A 22,513-nucleotide genomic window follows, 5' to 3' on the forward strand; every position below is an offset into this window, starting at 1 on the left:
CTTAGGTTTATAATGAAATCAGCTTTGTATTTTTCTTAATACATCATTTGTTTAAGAAACACAAATATTTGCCTGGACTCCAGTCACCTCTTGTGTGTTAATGGTTTACGTGAAGTTAGCTGCAGACAGAAGTACAAAGAGGAAATGCCAAGGCAGCCACGCAGGCAGAGCTGCTCTGGCAATTGCTTTCACTGTCACAGTGTGGGGACGACTGCCAGCCCTGCCATTGTGCCTGGAGCTCTTGCTCTGTGCCAGGCGCCATTTGGGTGTGCTACACATATCCACTCACTGAGACTCATGACAAGTCTAGGAGGCAGACTCACATATTCCCATTGTATAAATGAGGAAACAGAGGCACAAAATAGTGAAGTTGCCCGTGCCAGCAGCAGGCACAGGACTTGAGCCAGGAGAACTCCAGGCCAGCCCTCTCTTGCCTTTCAGAAACGCCTCCTGAGCACTCATGACCACATGCCATACACGGCTCCAAGCAGTTGCTATGCATTAACTTGTCTAATCCTCTCAGTGACCTCTTGTCCAGGTCACACAGGAGGTAGTGGATAGGGAGCAGGGGGCCAGACAATGCTGCCCATTGTTCCAGCCTGGCGCTGATTAAATACCAAGCCACAATTTCCCTAATTGGGTTGGCACTGAGAAGTGTTTGTTTCTTCTGAGTTTACATTGACTATGTAAAAGTGAACTACAAAAAAAGAGCAAAAAGTTTTCTAGAGCATTCCTAGCTCTAATAAATTATTAATATATATTTATGTAATATTTATAGTATATTAACTTGTAAATATACTTCCTGTTGGCCATGCACCTGACTCCAGAATGGGAGGAAGGAGGAGTCCTAGCTATTGTACATCTTTTATGTCTCTGGACCTTTTGAGGACACTGGCTGAGAATTTTTAAGGCTGGGAATGCAGCATCACATGGGAAGGAAGTAGATTTTCCCAGCATCACAAAATAAGTAGCATTATAGAAATCCCATGAGAACAGATAACCATGACATAAGTGCCTGTTTATGGGTGAGAAGTGCAGACAGTGCAGAGCGTTTCAGCTCCAGTTCTCAGGCAAATCTGTTCTTGTACATCTCTTCCTTTCTTATACCCTAAATCAGGTTTAACATTTCTACACCTGCTTTCCGAGGCTGCATGAAAAATCTGAAGAAAAGTATTGGTGTTGTGAGGTTGGATGATACCATAGGAGTAACAAAAGAGTGCTCTGAAGACTGGAAGGTAAGTGATGAGTTTGAACCCTTGCAGAGGAGTGCTCCCAACCACTCTGTCTTGGGTTTCCATTAATGCAGCAACTTCTGACTTGTCTGGTAGCACATAGAGTTATGGAGAACTGACTCATATGTACTCCCTGTGTGCTGGCAACATGCAGAACCTCTTCAGGTTTGCATACTAAATTGTAGGAAAGCACAATGCCCTTGGACCACAAAAACCTACAGAAGATGGTAAATTATCATGCATAAAAGCAAGCGCTGTTTCCAGCCAAGGCAGCATGAACCTCATTAATCAGTTCAGGTGAAATGATATGATCCTGTATTTCAGCCATGAAATCATTAAAATGCTAGTGATTTATTCTCTGTTTCCATTTCAGCTTGTGCGATCTGCCTCATTCTCCAGCGGAGGACAATTGAGTTTTGCCAATTTGGGTTCCCCATTTTCCAACCACGTCCAGGTCTCCTTTGGGTTTCAGACTTCTCAACCCAATGGCATATTATTAAATCATCAGATCCAGGTAGGAAATATTGTATGAATATTGAACAAGATTTAAGCCTGACTCAAGGTTTGATGTCAAAAACAGTAAGAGAGATTTTGAAGGTAAATTCGTTGGGCACTTCATCTGTCATCACACGATAAATACCCTTGTATATTTCAACCATGGAAGTTAGTCCCATCTTGGGATAGGTCTTAGAAGAAATCAAGTTTTGAAAGAACATTGTAGTTTACAGAATTGAATTTGTGTATATTCATGGACTCATTTTTGTTCTTTTTAGGTTTATTTTATGAGTTAAGGTGAATTATAACTGTCATAAGTAATAATGTAGCTTAAATTTTAGATCTAAGAAAAAATTCAGAATGTATCCCCACTATTCCTTTTTGATTCCACAAAAGACAGCTCTTAGATCCCTCTTTTTTTTTTTTTTTTGGAGCATTTAGTTGGATAGTATTTACATCTGAGGAATGGGAGAAAATAAGATCCTTTGCTCTTTGTTCATATACAGGAGAACCTCAGAAATGCCCTTGAGCAAGGAGGTATTCTCTGTAGCTTAGGAGGATTGAGCCAGTGTGGTTATGTAGGCATAGATGTCAGCTAATACTTAGAAATCCCTCTGTGGAATGAGTGGGATTTGAAAGTAGAAGTAGAAGTAGAATATGTCATTTTGGGATATGTTTCTTCAGGATTGCCAGCACAACAGACATCTAGTATTTGCTGAAGGGAGGGTTGGGGGCTGACTCTGTGGCTGTGTCATTCTAGAAGGCCTGTTCTTTCTTAATATCTTTTCTCATCAGCCCTTAGAGAACTTCTTTTTTTTAACTACCACTAAAGGAACCCATGCCAGCATTTGGTTGTGAGAGGGCCTTTTCCCTCAAACTAGGCTTTTTTGACACTCCACACTTATATCCTCGGCCAAGGGCAGGGACATTTCACACAGAACAGTTGAAAGTAGATGGAAGAGTTGGCTTAGCAAAAGATGAGCTCAATCCTGGACAACGGCAGAAGCCTAGAAATATCCTAGGAATTTCATAGGGTAGAGCCTGGTGAATCCTAGAAATATCCTAGGATCATTGGCCTGCACTTTGTAATGAGGTAGCTAAGAAATACCTGTGAATTAATATTCTCTTATCCAATTCGTAATGAATATTGCCAACTGGCAAAAATCAATGTAAAATAAAACTAATAAGATGGCTGCAGCCACATTCTGTAAAACTTGTTTTAGACTAAAAGATCACTGAAGAATTGCATCTTGATGAAAACTACAAAATCTGTACTTGGTAGAAAAAAAGTCAACAAATTAAAATGGCAACTGCTAACACTACTCATATTTTTTTAAGAATTGACAGAAAGTATCCAGTCATCCTGCCAAAAGTTAGATCTGCAGAGTTGGCATCGGAAAATTGAACTTTGTAGAGATTATGAATGGAAAATAAAAAGTTCATAGTAATCGAAGAGAAGTTACCATTGTTATAATCACAGATGGAAAAAAATAGATGAAGCAAGTCTTTGTTGTAAAATTTATTCAGAAAGAATTGATCCTAATGAAAATAACTTCAGCAGAATGGAAGTGAAAATCAAAAAATTTAGAAATGGTTTAACTGGTTTACATAATCAATAAAGAAATTAAATTATGAACATAGGTCCATAAAATGCTTTTAACAAAGTCATCAGCATAAAATTTTTATACTTAAAAACAGGGAGTCAAAATATTCAAAAATAACCTTCAGATCGAAATAGCAAAGTCAAAACATTTAGGTTAAAAATCCTGTTTTATACATAGTTTTGATTATAAATTTAATATTGATACATTCATGATGCTTAAATGCAAATGAGTTGCACTGATGGGTATATTCTATGATGATTTCAGACAACTAGACTGCAGGTCACCCTGGAAGATGGTCACATTGAACTGAGCACCAGGGATAGCAGCAGCCCAGCTTTTAAATCTCCACAGACATACATGGACGGTTTAGTGCATTATGTATCTGTCATAAGCGACCACTCTGGGTAAGTTGAATGACACTTCTACCAGAGGTCAAAGAATTTTACTTTATTTAGTTTAATGGATTGCTAGTATCTCTTATGTGACACGTTTGTCCTGGATGCTTACACTATTTTACTAGGAAGTGTTGGCTGTCTTCCTTGTTCTATATCCATTTCCTCATTTTAAAAAAATCAGTCAACCAGCATTTGGATGGATAAATAAACTGTGGTATATTCAAAGTGGGGGAATGAAGTGGGAGTAATGGTAATGAAAGTTAACTAGACACAATGAGAGGTGGGTGAACCTCACAACATAATGCCGAGTGAAAGGTGACACATGAAAGAGTTTATCTCCCATGATTTCATTTTTACAAAATTCGAAAGCAGGCAAAATTAATCTGTCAGAATTCAGGCTGTGGTTACCCTTGGGAAAGGAGAGGAAAGAGCTGGAAAGGGAGTGCCAGGCAGAGTTACAGGGTGCTGGTCGGTTCTGCTGCTTCATCTACTCGCTGGTAATCTTGGTGTGTTCGTGTTGCAAAATTCATTGAGCTGTACACTTAAGACATGGACTTTCTGTACAGATAGCATCCCTCAATTATGTGCAAAATATGTGCGAAAAGAAATTAAATGCTTTAAAACTAAGGCAGATGAGACGAGGTATTTTAGGTAGAAGATACTGAGTCTGAATGGAAGACAGTCACTTGACCCTTTGATGAGAACCTATTTCGCCAGCACTTCTCACTCTTGTTTTATCTGCATCCTCTTTCAGACTTCAGCTTCTCATTGATGACCAGCCTGTGCTGAACAGTCAAGGGCTACAGGACATTTCAGATTACCAGCAGTCCCTGCGTCTGGGCGGGGGTCATTTTGAGGGTTGTATCAACAACGTCTTTGTCCAGAGGTGGGTGCCCGTGTCTGTGGGTATGGCTGCCAGGGGAAGGGTGTCTCATTGGTCATCCGGCGGAGTCAAACTTATGCGCATGAGGCTCTCATACCACAGACTTTCCAAACACTATCTTTGCCACAAGACACAAATTAAAAACAAGCCAACAGAAAAACTGCACCCAGCCTCACTATGTAGGAGCAGATTTGGCACATAACCTTGAAAGAGGCCTACTTAAAGTTAACTTTCAGTTTATGGCCCTGAAAAATGTATGCACTGAAATTTTATTTCATTTTAATGAGATTTAATCTGCTCTCTACAGTTTTCAAGGCCAAGGAATTGCAGAGACTGGTGCACTGCTAGGAAACCAAACCACCACAGCCTCGGACGTGACCTTTCATAGGGTAGAGCCTGGTGTTGACATGCAAATGTTTTAAATGCTCTTTTCTGTTGATACAAAATGACCATTTTTAGATAAGCGACAAAACCCTCCCCAGGGCAGAGGGAGGACCAGGACTGGTTGTGAACCTCAGTCAGACTGTCAGGAGCTTATGGGCTCTTCTTGTCCATGAAGATTCAAATAACAATCATGAGATAAAGCAGAGTTACTGTGAGACTTTCCTACTCAAATGCAACAAGATAAATTGTTCCATAAATTCATGTCTGAGTTTTCCTGATGTTTGTCATCATTCTGGGTCCTTGGTGCCCATGCTTCTCCTCTCTGCTTATTGCATTTTCATATGACACCCATTCCAAAGAAAGAGTGATAGTTTTCTGGCTTTACCGCAGTCCTGGCCATTCACGTCAATAAAGGTTTCTCAGGCCCTTTTACTGGGTACTCATGGATGCAGAGGAGGGTGACAGTACCTCATCCTCAGTGAGCCTGGTGTCTCCAGATGTACAGGTAGATGAACGCTCACCCAGAAACCATGGCGCTAAGAAACAAGCTCCCTGCCGGTGTGCCTGCCCCAGCATGTCAGGGTTCAGCAGCGCGTCCTTTTCTGCCCTCATTCCAGGCTTTCACAGAGTTCCACAGTCCTGGATTTAGCCAATAAATCTACCAAGAGAGATGTGACCCTAGGAGGCTGCAGTTTAAGCGAACAACCCTTTCTAATGTTGCTTAAAGGTTCTACAAGGTTTAACAAGGCCAAGACTCTCAACATCAACCAGGTAAGTATACTTTACACAGGGTTTGGCTTCTCGCCAGAGGAGTCTCCCAGGAGAATCCTGCCTGGGGAGATGTTGGCGGAGGGGCAGGAGGGGCAGGAGGGGAGGGGATTGCCCGGCAGCAGGGTGGTCAGCGCCTCCAGGAAAGGGGACTGCTGGGTTTTCACCAACACGTCAAAGCAGTTTTCTGTTTAGCTTTTATTTTGTATCTTGATTAAAAATTTGCAAATTCTTCAAAGAACAAATAGAACCTTGATTTTGATTTCTCAATTGCTGGATCTGATGTCTTGCTCTTTTGACTCTTCTGCTGCATCTCCAGCAGGCACAGTGATTTCCTCTAGAATATAGGGGCCATGTCCCTTCCCTTCCCACAGGCAGACACTTCTCTGCCCTGCCCCTCCAGGCCTTGATGAAACCAGTGTGGCTTGACCTTGACAGCACATAGACCACCTGGAGATCTTTTAAGATCCCCACACTCTGGTTGCATCCCATTCCATTCAATCATGCACTTGATCTGGGTCCAAGTGGCAGGACTTTGTAAAGCTCCTGGGTGATTGTAATGTGCACTGCTAAGAGAGGCTGAAGGGAAATGGAATTCCTTGTTGGGAGCAGTGGAAGCATCCTAATGAATTGGACACAGGGTCAGGACTTAAAGTGCTAAGCCCGAGGTCAACAGTGTGACCTCCCCCCCCATCTGAGGTTACAGTTAATATGATTAATGGATAACACTGAGCACCTCCAACGTGCCAGGCATTGCACTGAGCTCTTTAAGGGGATTTTCTTACTAAATCTGCAGGTAACCTTGTGCGAGAGGTAGTATTACTAGCCTCATCTTACGCCAGAACCACATCTTACAGTAGTGGTTTAAAAAACTGAGCAATTTCCCCGAGCTGGCCCAGATGGAAGATAGAGTTGGAATTTTACCCAGACAGCCTGACCCAGAGTCCAGGAGCTCTTAAGAGCAATAGGCATCTGTTAAACACACTGTACACTTTACATCAACCACTGCTTCTTGTCTGCCAATATTTCCCTGCTGCACAGTGATTTGGGGAAGTTGAATAGATAGCACATAGTAAGAATTGTTTTATACTACTAAGAAGAAATATACTTCATAAAAGATTGTCATTCTGAACATCTTTAGAACTGGCCCATCAGGAATGAAATCATATATTCATTTTTTCATTATAAAGCTGAAAGTTACTAAGTGACTAAATTAGCACAGTGGTGGTGGAGATGGAGAGAAGAAAGTGGATTCAAAGCAATTTAGAAGATAGAATGTACAAGATGAAGATAATAATTGAATGTGGGTGGTGAGGGGGTGGCAGGAGTTAATATAATTCTGAGGCATCTAGTCTGAGTTATTGGATGGATGGAGATGCCATTCATGGAGATAGGAGGACATGTATTTGGAGGGAAATGGAGTGACTGGAGTTTGTGGTGCACTGAGTAACAGGTGTCTGAAGGACCCTTAGGTGAAGAAAGCTGGTGGGAGACTGTCAGGAATCTCTGTGTGGCCTCAGCAGGTGCCTCAGGGTGGGACTGGACTGCTGCCATGGGAGACACCAAGGAAGACACTGTATTTGCTTTTCCCCCTGTCTGGGCAAGCCCCCCCTATGAGATAGAATCAGACATTAAGTCTGCCTCTTAAAGCCCAGTAGCAGAGGGAAGGCAACAAAGCTTTGTGGTTAAGTACTGGACTTCGAAGGTCAGACTTCTTGGGTTTGCATTGGATTGGGCCTTACCATTTACTAGGTATGTGAACTTGAATGATGATTTAACCTCCCTGTGGGTCCATTATAACTGCAGTGTAAATGAGGTGGTATAATACTCAAATCTCATGGTGTCGCTATGAGTGTTAAATGAAGTACTAAACACAAAACACATAGAAAAGTGCCTGGTACATGGTAAGCATGGGATAAATATCACCTCTTGTTCTTTTGCACACTTGTGACCCCAGTGAAAAGGAGTGAACATACTCAGGGATCAGAAGAGCTTCCGGAGGAGTGGGACGCGGACTGGGTCTGGAGTATGGGCCGCATTTAGACAAGGGAATGTTGCTGCCGCAGGAGCAGAAGCCCAAAGCCGGAGGCACCATGTGGGCGGATCTCACACGTACAGCACGCTTTACCTGCTTCTCCCTGACCTTCACAGGTCTTTGCGCTGTCACTTTCAGTTCTCAGCACCCCTCTGAGAGCAAAATAAAACAGTGACTTTACAATGCAGGAAACACTCAGAGAAGTTAAAAAAAAGAAAACTTGTCTGAGAGTGCCAGTCAGTAAATGGTAGAATCAGAATTCAAACTTAGGGCTGTAGAATCCCAAAGAATATACTCTTCAGGCCATGTCACATGGCCTCTGCAGGCTTGGAAAGCTCAGTGAACAGGGGAAATTTGGTGGAAACAGGAGACTGGGGGAGGTAAGCTCAGAATCCCAGGAGCCTGATCAGGATAGCTTGGCAGGATTTGGACATTTTTCTATAGTCAACATGAAGCCATCGAGAGGGGTACTTTAAGTCGTATTTAAAGATGGATAAGCTGGGAGCAGCCCATGGGATGGTTGGTATAGGACAGTTCTAGAGACAGGAGTGAAGTGGGAACTAGGGCAAAGGTCCGGGCAAGAGAGTCAGGGGGAGTGGAAACAAAACACATCATAGAGATGAAAAGCAGGACATGGGAACTAAATGCATAGAAGAGGCAAGGGAGGCGGGTGTCCGTGGTGACCAGGCATGGGGCCCCGCTGCTTTGGAAGACACAAGTGCCACTAAGAGAACTAAGGAAAAGTTGGTGGCAAAGGGCAGCGGTGAACACTGCTCTTCTTAATTTACTGCTACTGACACAGAGAGAAGAATCTTTCGGGGGGCAGGGAGGCCCCAGCGCTCTGAGCCCTATGCAGGAAGCTCCAGTAGGGTCCAGGTTCAGCTGGGTTCTAAGCAGTCCATTTAACTTTCCAGTGGGTGTGGCTGAACATCTCCACTCACCAATGTGCAAACCTGGAATGTTTTAAATAACTGCCGTCATGTTTGTATTCAGAGCACCCTATCCATTAATCGGGCTGGGGAGGGAAACCTGATCTTGAAGGAATTTGGATTTGTTGGGAAGCCTTTAGCTGCTAGCTCCAGAAAACCACTGCAAAATGGCTTCGACAATAAGAGGATTGATAATGTCCCAAAATAGACAGTTGGAAATAGGTGGGACTCATCAGGACTGGGCCCTGCTTCCTGTAGGCGTCTGAGCTCCCATCTGAGCGTTTCCAGGCTTGTAGCCTCACCCACACCGCCCAGCAGCTTAGTTGGAAAAGGAGCCTCAGAGGTCCCACCCCTGGTTCTCAAGGTTCATTGGCAAGGAGGGGCTCACGTGTTCACTCCTGACCCAATCCCTAGTACAGCGAATCCCGCCCTTTGCTTCGAGGCACAGAATCCCAGGTTAGCTTTGAGCACCATGGGAGAGGCTTGGACTTACCCTTAAAATCCAGGCTCTGCAACAGAAAAAAAGCAGGGAAGGCCTAGGGAATCTCACCTTCTAACAACAACTTTTTAGTCATACTTGGTATTTATTATGGTTTTTTTTCTGCATTAAAACTCAGTCATATTCAAAACTCAGGGCAGACTGTGAATGGGCTAACCCTGATGGAAGTGGGGACAGGCCGAGGTCCACCACCCCACTTCTGTTTCCTACTCTCTAGGTCCTTGCATTGCCCGGCTGCAAAAGCCCAAGGGAATGGCTCCGAGGGGAGGTGGCAGGTCGGTGGCTCCGAGTCACACCATCTGCACGTGTGGGCCTTGGTGCTGCTGGCCAGTGCTGGCTCTCTGCAGGGACACAGCTTCTTCTGTAGCTCCGTCACGGGAGGGGCCCTGGACAGCCACTGGTCTCTGGTGCAGCAGCTGTCATGAAAGAGACTAGACAAGCGTGATATATGAATAACACGCATCCTCCCCAAGGATGAATTCATCTTGACTGAATTCCTCTCTTAGGATCAAAAGTGAAAATTGAGCAAGACACTTAGCAAGATAAGCATTCTTCACTCTTTCCCCTATAATTAGTGGTCCTAATTTTGTGCTTCTCTCCCATGCAGCCATTGCAAGACACACCAGCGGCCTCCCGGAGGAGCGTGGAGGTGTGGCCGGGTGCTCAGTCTTGCCCACCATCTCCCTGGGTCCAGGCCAGTCACGGGGCTCTTAGGTTTGGCGACAGTCCCACCAGCCACATGCTATTCACACTTCCCCAGGAGTTGCTGAGACCCAGGTAATGTTTAATCTCCCTGCCCCCACCCCAACTTAGAACCCGCCTGTCCTGTTCCACCCGAGGGCAGGCTGGCTGGTGTGACACCACGCACCTGTCACTAACGCATGTGGCACTACCACTTTTACTAAAAGCCATGCTGGCCTGCACAGGCCACAGAGCATGACTTCCCCAGTGGCTCCTTGCCGACAGCAGGAAGGCACCCGGGCCGTGGGCTGCTGAGAGGCTGGAACAATCAGCTCAGCTCTGATTTAGAACTGACGGTGTTCCAAAAATAAGCCTGATACATCCTTGTAAAGCTGCTGTTTATTTCTATGATAAATAACCTTTCTTCTATTGCATTCTGTAGTCAGAAGAAAATAATCTTATAGGTAGACTCAATGCCAGATAGATCATTTTTAGAGAATACTTTTAGAATTTTTGTTAACAGAATTTTGCTAACAAGTCCCCCCTCATGGGGAGGAGAGAATGAGCAGAGACATTAATTATGTTAGAAAAAAGTAGATAAACAAGGTGTGTCATTTTCATGTGATTTGAAGGAGACATAAATTAAAAGGTGCCAAAAATTCTTTTGTTACCTACTTACAAAGCAGAATTACCCAGGGGTCAAAAAGGCCTGGTTTGAGGACCTGGCTTTTAGTCCCCCTTTAGCCACTTGTTGGCTGTGTGACCTCAGGCCAAATACCAGTTCAGTTTCTTAGGGATGCAGGTGTCAAGTTGGAATTAGACGTGCAGGAGTTTTATTGTTGCTGTGAGATGCTGAGGGAGTAGGAGCTGGCAGGGAGAGCCTGCAGCTGAGACAGGGTCTGCCCTGGTGAAAGGAGATGGGAGGCAGGGGGAGCTGGTAGGAAGAGCCTCAGACCCCAGGGTAGCTCTGAGAAGGTCCAGCAGGTGGGTTGGCAGGGGGCGGTGGTGGGGCACCTGAAGACACAGTCCCCCCTGGAAGAGTCCAGGGTTAGGTGTAAGTGGCCCAGCTCCAGTTCTGCTGCTGAGCTCGGTCCTTGCCTAGAAGTCACCCGTGTGCTACTGCAGAACCAAGGGTGTGACAGCTGGGGGCTGCCACCCACTGTGCCCCCATAGCAGGTTCTCTTGAAGGGACCATTGAGTGGAACTCTGTGGCCACCACAGACTGTGTCGTTTAACTTTTCTCAGCCTCAGCTTTCTCTCCTTAAACGTGACATAACTTTGCCTGTCTCACCTGTTTTCACAAATTGCTACATCTCTCTGAAGCTCGCTTTTCTCAGCAGTTAAATGAGCTTGATAATGCTTAGCTTGCAGGGAGGCGAGGTAACAGCTTGTAAAGAGCTGTTCTTTGGAGGCCCACTGAGTCAGCCGAGTGCTGATTGACAGGGAGATGCAAAGGCCAGAAAGGGGGCAGGTGGAGCTCTGCAGGAGGACGCCTGTGGCAGCAGCTCCGCTTGCCCCGTGGAAAGGCTCGGGATCCCTGCTTTGCCAAAAATGTGCCTGGGGACTTGCCCTCTCCCCGCTTCCCCTCCCTCCTGCCTCTGCCCTGCAGCCTCTCCACCCTCTCCCTCCCAAGCCCCTTTCTCTCCCACACCTTCTCTCAGCACCTTCTCCATGGTGAGTTACCTGGCCATTTCTGATGAGCCAACCCTAGCACCTTCCCATCCAACAAGAAGATATGCAATAAAGGAAAAAAGGAACATTTCTAAAGGGAAAGGAAGAAAAATAATCATTAGTAAATATAACTTTTACCTTACTTTAGTCACCAATACTGTAGCAGTTAGAGTATATTTTCAGGATGCTGCAAGATTTGGACTACTCTATAATTCTCATTCTAATTTATGTTCTAGCAATTTTTTATCTCTCCCTTAAAACACTGTACTACAATTGTAACCTTTTGGTGGATGTATACAACTACTTGGCTCTCTCTTAGCCTTACCTTCGTGTCCTCCAGCCAGGAAGAGTTGTAGCCACAGTATTATATGCTGGGATTTGAATTCATAACTGTCTTTTTTGGGAGTTAGTCTTTTCCTCAAGAAAGTTGCTTTAAGAAATAATTCTGGAAAGCAAATGTCAAGTCTGTTAACCAAGCTCACATATGTAAAGTACTTTAATTCTGTAGCAGGTTCTAATATCCTCCTTAAATTGGCTAACCCTCGCTCTCCAACCCCCGCACTGACACACAGATATGCCAAGAGAAATACTGAGCAGTGTCACCATCTGGTTGGTTTGATTTAAGAAGTAAGGATTACTATTCATCCTGAAGAGTGTTACCCTCAAGGAAACTTGCTAATGTAAAGAAGTAGAGTGCATCTCAGTGTTTGCTCAGCCTCACAGTATTAAAAAGCAAAGAGAAGTAACTGCGTACTTTCTTTTCCACTTCCCAAGTCAGCTTCCAAAGTTTCCATTATTTATCATTTAATTCAGTTCAGTAACTATTTTTGGTACTAGGCACTGGGGTTACTTTAAGCTCTAAGCAGGATAGATCCAGTTCCTGCCTTCTGCCTATAGGGATGTGGGACGTGGTTGTGAAGGACGGAGCCAGAAAGTGCAGGAAGGGGTGATGACAGCCTGCTGACACGTGTGTCTCCTACCCCTTGTCACAGGTGCTTTGATCCCCCTCCTGGTGCTCAGTGCTCCGTAAACAACTCAAGGTATAGGAGGCCCGTCTGCTCACTCCCAGTGCCGGCCACAGCACCTCCTACACACTCCACATTCATTGCATATTTGTTGAATGAATTAATAAATGGGTGGATGGCTGGATGTGAGTTTTCATAGAAAGTAAAGCTTCCTTAGCCAGATGTTCATATGATATGTAACCATCATGCAAAGGGGTATTAACTTTTATTCTCTGCTTTTACTGCACGATGCTTGCTTAATTCCCGTTCCATCAAAGCTGAAGTGTTAAGGTCTGAGAAACATAAAGATTCGTGGGAGAAGGCAAATCCATGCCTCTGTGTTGAATATGTCTTAGAGAAAGAAAATCCTTTCCCAATGCTTAAATCAAATCCTTGTCATTGAAATTGTCCCCTCCTCCTCACAACTTCCCTCTCCTTGCATGTATACCAAATAGAATGTATATTCATGAGGTTTAAAAGGTGCAGGCTGCTAAACAGCAGCCAGCCACCAAAGGACAAATACTGTATGATTCCAGTGACATGAGGGACCTAGAGTCGTCAAATTCATTGAGACAGAAAATGGAATGGTGGCTGCCAGGGGGGAATGGGAAGCTGTTGTTTAATGGGTACAGAGTTTTGGTGTTAAAAATGACAAGAGTTCTGGAGATTGGCTGCACAAAAATGTGAATATACTTAATACCACTGACCCATATGCTCTAAAATGGTTAAGATGGTAAATTTTGTATGAATATTTTACCAAAAATTTTTTAAATGTAAATTTTTTTTTTTAAGTAAGGCATCTTCTTTCTTACCATGTGCTGGGGCTTATACCCTTAGCTAAGTTTGCCACAGAACTTCCTCATTATCCCCCAAGACAGTAAGAAAACTACACAAGAAAATTTTAGCAGCTGAAGTATAATGACTTTTTAAAATTTCCCAAAGAGACAGGTCACTTAATCAGTGCATGCCTTAGTTTATTCCTTTGTATAATGGGGGTTTGAGTTCCTGCCCCTTACCCCCTCTCCCAGCTTCAGAGATTCAGAAAAAATCCTAAAAAGCTTTATTTTCCTTCTTTGCCAATTTTCCACCACAGGTCACAGTTTGCTGTGGACATACAGACAACATCCTCCCGAGGGCTCGTGTTTTACACAGGCACCAAGAACACCTTTATGGCTCTTTATCTTTCGAAGGGGCGTCTGGTCTTTGCTTTGCGGGCAGAAGGGAAAAAGCTGAGGCTCAAAAGCAAAGAGAAGTGCAGCGACGGGAAGTGGCACACGGTAAGAGAGCCGGGCTCCTCGGAGCCCCCTTTGGTGCACAGCTCGCTGGCGAGTAGCAAAGACAGCAGGCCCAGCTTCTTCCAGGCAGGAAGGCGCAACCTGGGTGAGCTCATGTGGCTGGAGGCCCTGAGCCCCCAGCAGCCCAGTACCAGAAATGGCTGTACACGCCCTGCCTGGGTAGCATCCCAAATGCCAGGGTGGGCTTCCCTCGCTGCTGCTTCAGCCCCCTCCACACTCTCTCTGCTGCCTCCCCTTACTGGCTCCTGCCTGGGACCGTTTCTGTCCTTCAGGACAATTTCCAGGTGTCCAGGCCCCTCTCTGAGCCTGGAGTGCATTCTGCATAGCACAAGCTTAAAGAGCCACAATCCTAGCATCTCAGCTCGGGCCTAAAGGCATCTGAGACTTAAAGAAATACAGCTAAGGCAAGAAGGGACCTTTTTTCCTTTTTTTTTCCTGATGAGGGAACCAGAACTCAGAAAACTTAGGTGACTTGACAAGTTGTACTCATTTAGTCATTCAACAAATATTTAATGTGCTGCCATCCTGGAGCACATAAACAAAAATCCCCAATATAGTGTCAGATACTGGTAAGTGCTTTGGGAAAACACTAAAGCAAGTAAGGGGGTGGCCTAGCAAGAAATTCCTAGATAGGGTGGGGAAGGATGGCCTCTCCCAGGAGGAGACAGTCATCTGAAGTTATAGAAAGGGTGTTCCAGGCAGAGGCAACAGCAAGCACAAAGCCCCTGAGGCAGGCATGAGCTGAGTGGACAGACAGAAAGGGTAAGAAATGGGATTCAAGAGAGAGACAGGGCCCAGACCATTTAAGCTTTGAAAGCCAAAATGAGGAGTTTGGAGTCTAGTCTAAGCATTGGAGAATCTTAAACTAAAAAAGGAGCATTATATGAGCAGATTTATATTTTCAAAACTGTTTAGCTGAAGAGACTAAAAGGGGTTAAGAGTAGAAGTAGGAAGGCCAGATGGAGCCTGTGCCTTTGCTTCTAGAAACCGTGATGGAGGTGGAGGGGTGCAGACTGTCCAGGATGTGTACTGAAAGCAGAGCGAAGAGGCCTTGCTGATGGACCACAGGGGGAGTGTGAGAGAAGGAGTCTGCGAGTCCTGTGATCTGGGCCCAGCAACGGGGTCCCTAGTGGGGCTTTTACTGAGAAGCAGAGCATGCGGAGGAGGTGGATGTGGCCAGGAGGGAGTCGTTTAGAGCTGAGGAAGAGCAGGACTTCTGTGTGGACATCCTAGGGTTGAGTTGCCTATCAGACATTCATCCCACTTGTCAGTAGCCGTGGAGGCCAGAAGTCACAGGTGTGGAAAGGGAGTCATTAGTGAATAGCCTCATAGCCATGAGATGGCAGAGTCCACACTAGAGCCCAGAGCTCCTGACTTTTAGCAAAGAAAAGTTCCTGACTTGTAGTTCCCTTGTTAGAAGAGATGTAGCCCCTGGCCACCTGCTCCAGGAGCCCTGCTTAAGGGAGGGTGTGATCCCCGCAGCCCAGCACTCCTTGGCTGCGCGCAGCTGCTCCAGTCGCTTTGTTGCATGAGTGTGTGCTTAGGTTCCTTTGGCGCTTCAGTTCTTTATCCTTTGTGTAAGTTTCCAGACCGACTACATCTTTTTATTCACTTCGAGCAACTGTTTTTCAGCTTACTTTTTTAGCTCACTCTAGTCCATATCTAACATAATCTCACAAAATGTTGATGATGATGGCAATACTTGGGAGAAAAGCCTCTGATTTTTTTAAGATATCTGAGGGAACAGAAAAATGTTTTTTTTTTAAATGTCCTGTGACCACTAATAAAAAATTGTCAAAAGTAAAAGTATGATTAGCTTATTTTCTTTACTCTTCAGGTGGTGTTCGGGCAAGACGGAGAAAAGGGGCGGTTGGTTGTGGATGGTCTGAGGGCACAGGAGGCAAGCTGGCCTGGAAATTCCATGGTGAGCCTCCGGGCTCTGGTTTACCTGGGATCGGCTCCATCAGGGAAACCCAAGGTGAGTTGTTATCTTTCAGAGCGTTACGTAAAAGAAATTCACCTTATGATAGAATCACTGAGGTGTCAAAGGAACAAACTTCCAGTTGTAAAATAATAAGTACTGGGGATGTAATAAATCGCATGGTGAGTAGAGTTAATAATACCATATTGCATATTTGAAAGTTGCTAAGAGAGTCAATCTGAAAAGTTCCCAACACAAGAAAAAAAAATTCCACATAGTTACATACTATGTGAGGGGAAGGGTATTAACCAGATGTTGGTGGTGATCATTTTACGGTATATACAAATATCGAATCACTATGTTGTAGACCTGAAATTAATATAATGTGCTATGTCAATTACATTTCAATATTTAAAAATTTTTTGATATATAATCACTATAATTATAAAAGATATTCAAGAATCTCTAAATACTTTAAGTGATGTTTTAAAATATCTAATTAATGCCCAAAGCCCACAGAGAAGGGGTCCGTTCCCACTCCCCGTGTCCAACCCTTTATTTTTACAGTGAAGCTCGAGACGTGGGCCCTGCATGAGTGAACCCGGGCTTCTCCGTGGAATGCAAAACATAGGCTTTAGGTTATTGAAGAAGATTTGTGATTAAGATAATGTTTTCTAAATTTGAGTGATTTGTGACATCTTTCCAGCTTTGCCATATCCCAGCAAAACATTTACTTAATAGTTTGCTCTTCACCAATTCACTTCTTAAGTACTTTTAAAGGATGTTTTTCTCTCTCTCTTATAAATGAAGACTCAGTGTCCTTTACCATATATAGAAGATAACCATAAAAAACAAAATAGTGTTTTTAAAGCCTAGCTAGAGAGCATGGCTTCTACTCTCTTCATTTGGAGGAAAAGGGGCTTGGCAAGTGATCAGTTATATCTTATGTAATTATAAGAGGCATGAAAGACATACTAGAACAAAACTGGGTCCCCTGCCCTAATCAGAAGGTTAGAAAGCAAATTGTAGAAGGACCAACTTAATAACAGAATGTGTTTCAATGTTACTCAGTGTCTGAAACAACATTTTCTCAAGAACCAAACTTGGAGAAACTTTGGGCAAAGGGAAAGTCACTTGTCTATCTGTCCCCAAGGAGGAGGGGTGTGTACCTGGATTTGTCAAGCTCAAAGGCTCCAGTGGGGCCGTGGCCCCAAGGCTGAGCTGCGTGTGCCTTCTCCCTTCTCTTCTCTGCTCATGTAGCAATACTAGCACCCAAGTAACTTGGGGTGACTGTGTCCACCTGTCTCTTCTCCCAGATTTGCCTTTTTCCTTTACAGAGTGAAGTAAGACAGTTCTGTCCACAGCTCAGGCCATGAACTCTCTCTATATATAATAATACAATGTTATATCTTATATGTGATATATTATATAATACATACATGTAGCATACCAATTGCTAAGGAGGATCCTCAATGTCAGTATTTGTTTTTCTGTAGCCTCTGCACTTATTTCCCTCTCAGAGAAATCACAGGGTGGGGTAGCTATTGAAGGGTATACATTGGTTATTCTTTTGACCTGGATAAATCACACTCTGCATGCTAGTATCTGGGACAATCCATGGCACCCCATTTACAACAGTCTTACTAACCAAGGTTCTTTCTGCAGCCTTGTTTCAACCTGAGGGTCAGACGTTTGGATGGGAGGCCAGGCAGCAACCGCTCGCACAGTCTGCCTCCAGATGCCCAGGCCCGCAGTGGGCCTGTGGGGAGCCAGGCCTACATTCTGGCCTGTCTGAGGGATTCTGAGCTTGGTTGCAGACACAGGCTTTTCACTGTGGAACATGGCAAATCTTAAGATACTAAAAAGTTCATGAGGAGCCCAACTGGGAATTTATCGTTGATACTGACACCACGTGCATCTCTAAAATCACCATATTCACTTAAAATCATCATCTTTTGCATCTGTTCTGTAGGAGTCCTGGGCTCTAAAACACTTATTCTAGAAGGGAATTTGGGGATTTTATTCATTGGTTCTTTAACTGTCTTGAAAATTACAGCCCCTCTCCTCAGGAGAACACACATACAGAGAGCACCTGGCATATAATTTAAGGGATCACAGAACCCCAGATTCACGCTCCCTGGGTCCCTGGTGAGGAGCCCCTATTCCAGGCCAGCTTCAGGAGGCCCGCTGATGCTGTGTACTCAATTTTTTTTTTTTTTAACTCCATGGCATTCGTGCCTTGGTGATAGTGTACTGAACCCAACCAAGAACATAGGGAGCATTTTTACACCTTGTTATTTTGGGAATGTTTTGGCCTCTTTCTTCAGTCAGCTGCCGTGCATTAGCAGTCACATGGGCTCCTGAACCCCTCAGAAGTGGTCTGTACCTGCAAAGAGATGCAGAGACCTGTGAGCTGTAAGGTGGAAGTTTCCCGTTGCAGCTCTGTCTGTGCGGACCAGGCTCAGGTCCCCCTCCTGCTCCAGTGCTAACCAGCAAACCCCCAGCCCTGCCGTCTGCATGCACACCACTGGGTTGGGGGGCACCCTCATGCTTCGACCTCCCACTGGACATCTAGTATTTGGCTTTTCTTGGCAGTGTGGGCAGGGAGCCAAATGGGACAGTCAGGCCCACGTGACTTTTTGAAGCAGGAGGGATGCTTCTCCTCTTGCCTTTCACCTTGGCTGCCCATGTGTTTCTGGGAGTTGCGGGTGACAAAGTTTGCTTTCTCCTCTGCTTGGTTACAGAGCCTCCCCCAAAACAGCTTTGTGGGGTGCCTGAGGAACTTCCAGTTGGATTTGAGACCCCTGCAAACCCCTTCTGCAAGCTTTGGGGTGTCTCCCTGTTTGGGTGGCTCTTTGGAGAAAGGCATTTATTTTCCTCAAGAAGGAGGTCATGTTGCCCTAGGTAAGGAGCAGTCTGGAGGAGTTTGTGTCCCTAACTCTGAAGAACTCCATCTTTTTCCTTGGATTATGGAGCTTTAACTGTTTGTTTGTTTTTTCCTTTGAAAGTGAACTCTGTGTTGTTGGGGCCAGAATTTAAGCTTGTTTTCAGCATTCGCCCAAGGAGTCTCACCGGAATGCTAATACATATTGGAAGTCAACCCAGGAAGCACTTACATGTTTATATGGAGGCAGGAAAGGTGCGTAGTAGTCCCACGACCTGGAAACGGGAGATGGGTTTGCATTAGAACCACATCACATCTCCAGAGACTTTCATAGTGAAGTCCTGGTAGAGAGAGGAACCCAACAGCAATGCATGCAAGAGCCCTGGCTTCAGAACTGACTGACCACTTTACTTTAGCAAGTAGTCTGCTTAGTGTGTTTTCTGTTCTTCATCTTTAAAACTGGGAAAATTCAGACAAGCTGGGCTGAATTCAAGCTGCACCACTTAGTTATATGCCCTAGGGAAGTTACTTAGCCTCTTTGAAACTAAATTTCCTTAAGATGTGGATAATAATGCTTATAATTCAGGGCTTTTGTCCAGAGAAGAGAAACTGCCAAATATGCAATACAATTTCATTTTCTCTCCTCCCCTTCACTCTCATCCTATCTCTACTTCTGCTCCCAAGGGCAGTACCACAGTGCATGGAATAGATTTCCTCACCAGCCGTCTACACCCTGGCATACCATGCCCACAGCCCTGCAGCCACTGAACCACACGCATTTTCCTCTCTACACAGCTCTGCAGCCTTTCTGGTCTCTGCAGCCACACTGGCCCTGGGTCTCCCTGCAGCTTCCTTTGGCTTTGCATGGGCTCCGTCAGCATTTGGTTCTGTGGCTGCACCCTTCCTGTCGCCCTTAGGCCTGGCCAACATCTTATTTTCACAACACAGTCATATCTCCTTCCTTTTCAAAAAATCTCTTTAAAACCACATTTTCTTAGGAAGCTTCTCTTAGCTAAGTCCTCAAGACAAAGACTGATAGGCTGTTTTCTTCCCCTTCCATCCTTCCACAGTTTCTTAAATACGAGGGGGAAACTCCCAGAAGGAAATAAAAATGGTCAAAGCTCCTAGAACACTGTTCATTTAAGTTGCAGCCTGTAAGTCTGAGCAGGCCTTTGGTAAGCCAAGCAGCTCTCTGCCTGTTGGCAGTTGAAACAAGGCTGGCTTTTCAAGGGAGAGGTAAGAGTCTCCTGTGAGAGCTTCTCAATAGGAAATCATCCCAGACAACAAAATCAAGACCCGATGACCTTCGTGACAGCAGTGACATTGTTTAGCTCACAAATTGCCTGAAAAGAGACTGTACTGTGTAGCTACATGCAAATTAAATATAAATTATTTATCAGTGTGCTTATTTTCATCCTCTCATTTCACTCACCTTGATTCAGCCCTTGGAGAATCCTGGCCCAAGAATTCGGGATTCTCCACAAGAGCGTGTTGAGTGCCTGACCCTGATATGTACCCAGTACAAACACAGTCACTTAGCTTGTTGAGTTCCTCGAACAAGAACCCTCTGTAAGTCACGTATTCATGGAATTATTATAATTGGCTGGCCCTTGCATCAGGGTGTCGACTTCAGCCAACATTTTTGCCTTTCAAATTTGAAATGTCTTCCTATACAGAGCTATACAGAGCCACCATCACATATTAATAGGTAAAAGGGTCTTGGATGCTAATGAGCAACCTTTGAGTAGGGCAGGGCAGGCTGGGTTCAGATTGGCAGGGAAGGCATCCTTGCTGGGCAGCAGCTTCTGACAGGGCCCTGGGTTTGGAGCTGCTTTGCCTGCTCCCCCTCCACCCCCATGCCCTCCCTGTATGATCGGCTAGTGGGAGCAGGGACCTGCCTCTACAGTGCTGCTGGCCTATCAGGGTAGCAAGAGTGGGGAAGGGAAGATGGCAGGGGAAGTTGGCTCCACCTGCACTTCCAATGAAATAGGAAAGTGCATATGTGTTCCAGGTCACAGCCTCTGTGGACAGTGAGGCAGGTGGGATCTTGACATCGGTCACACCAAAACGGTCTCTGTGTGATGGACAGTGGCACTCGGTGACAGGTATGATGTCTACTAACCTATTGTTCATACATTGAAATAGTCTCGCTTTCCTTCTGGATTTGAATCTCCAAAGCTCTGACCCTTTAGTGCCTGATCCATGGGCCCACCAGGTTAACACAAGAACATCCCCATTCTCAATCCCAGCTATATTTACATAATTCACAGCTGCTGTCTCCAGTCCACCATGACATACTAAGATTATTTTATTTTTTTGAGCCCAGCAAACCAATTAGCTATGTTTGTTTTTAAGGCAGTATAATATTGTGATTTAAATTTTGGCTCTGAAGCCAAAAAGAACAGAGGTCAAATCTCAGTTCCAGCCCTAATCTGTGTGATCTTGGGCAAGCTACTTAATTGCTCTTTAACTTCAGTTCCCTTATCTGCACAATGGAGATAAAAATAGTGTGCACGTCCCAGGACTGTAAAAAGTAAATAGGGTAATGCATGTAAAGGGCTTAGCAGTGTCTAATATGTCGTAAGTGCTCAGTAAGTATTTGCTTGTACTATTGTTAAAGTTCATTGTTGGGTGTTTTTTTTTTTTACCAACAGTGATTTAATATAAATGCAAACAATTTAGACAAACCACTGGGTAGAGAACAGGCAAAGCTTCTCAAATTGAATCTGCTATTTTGAGAATAATTTGTGGATATTAGTTTGGCAATATATTAACCTGCATTATCTAAAATATCTATTGTAAAAAAAAGTAGTCTTTTCTTGGCTATTTGAAAACTACATTGCAATGAGTTAATGATTGTTAACATGGAAGAATTTTATTTGGAGTTTCAAAAGTGGCCATCTTTGAAGTCAGTTTTCAGTAGTCAGTGTCTTCTTAGAAAGAAGCTGAGATCATGTGAAGTGACCACTGGAGACAGGAGCCCAGGGTTTGAATCCCAGCTAACTGGACGGGTAACCTGACATCAAGTCCCTCAGTGAGGGCCACAGTGACTCTCTTACCTGAGAAATGGGAGTGACAGTATCTTCCTGACAGATCACTGTAAGGATTAAATTCTGGAATGTGTGGAAGCACCTAAACACCTCATCGTCTTGAGAAATCAGTTGAATTTCTGTCTAAGTTGACTGAATTCCTGCAAACAGTGCTCCCACAGGTCCGACAGCAGTGAGTTAAAAAGAAGCCCATGGTGGCCCGCTAGTGTAGACATTAAGCAGTGGGCAGGGCTCTCCACAGGGGACAGACTGACCAGCTTTCTTTCCCTCCAGTCACCATAAAACAACGCATCCTGCACCTGGAACTGGATGCAGACAACAGCTACTCAGCTGGACGACGCCCCTTCCCGCCTGCCAGCACGCGGGAGCCGCTACACATTGGAGGTGTCCCAGGTAACTCTTGTCCTGACTTCTACACCCACATTGCCCCATGTCAACACTTAAATTTTCCATTTAACCCAACAAGTGTGATGCCCCAGCCCATAGGTTACCAGCTGGGCAGCAATTGACTGATGGTAGAGACACTGAAGCTGTTTGAGGCCTTTTGTCCTGCACATGGGGGGAAACCCAGCCACCAGCGATGGGCACAGTTCACAGCAGCCCAGGTCACATTATGTTACTGCTTCTTGTCCCAAGTCTATAATTTATAAACTATATATATATATATATATGGCTGCATTAACCTAGAAGCCTGATATCAGCAACGAATCAGAAAAGGAGCAGAAAAACTGTTCTCTCCTCTCCAGGCATTTAATTTTTCTGGCAAGTTATGAAGCTTTGTGG

The 22,513-nt window shown here is 44.7% G+C and overlaps 1 protein-coding gene across 8 annotated transcripts in view; it reads left to right on the forward strand.

The window, feature by feature from the left end:
• LAMA3 (laminin subunit alpha 3) overlaps window positions 1-22,513 on the forward strand; it is a 242,243-nt gene that overhangs the window by 216,382 nt on the left and 3,348 nt on the right. For 7 of the 8 annotated variants that reach the window (XM_057504102.1, XM_057504098.1, XM_036905734.2 and 4 more), the window contains 12 exons: window positions 1,118-1,235; window positions 1,606-1,746; window positions 3,596-3,735; window positions 4,481-4,612; window positions 5,611-5,764; window positions 9,832-10,001; window positions 13,674-13,857; window positions 15,713-15,853; window positions 18,541-18,700; window positions 18,805-18,935; window positions 20,692-20,785; window positions 22,004-22,123. In XM_057504102.1, coding sequence (XP_057360085.1) covers window positions 1,118-1,235; window positions 1,606-1,746; window positions 3,596-3,735; window positions 4,481-4,612; window positions 5,611-5,764; window positions 9,832-10,001; window positions 13,674-13,857; window positions 15,713-15,853; window positions 18,541-18,700; window positions 18,805-18,935; window positions 20,692-20,785; window positions 22,004-22,123 — 1,685 coding nt within the window. Of the gene's footprint in view, window positions 1-1,117; window positions 1,236-1,605; window positions 1,747-3,595; window positions 3,736-4,480; window positions 4,613-5,610; window positions 5,765-9,831; window positions 10,002-13,673; window positions 13,858-15,712; window positions 15,854-18,540; window positions 18,701-18,804; window positions 18,936-19,750; window positions 20,075-20,691; window positions 20,786-22,003; window positions 22,124-22,513 lie in introns of those variants that run through there. The other variant, XM_057504103.1, reaches the window with a different exon arrangement.

The sequence above is a fragment of the Manis pentadactyla genome, chromosome 6 (assembly GCF_030020395.1).
Source record: "Manis pentadactyla isolate mManPen7 chromosome 6, mManPen7.hap1, whole genome shotgun sequence".
Lineage (NCBI taxonomy): Eukaryota > Metazoa > Chordata > Mammalia > Pholidota > Manidae > Manis > Manis pentadactyla.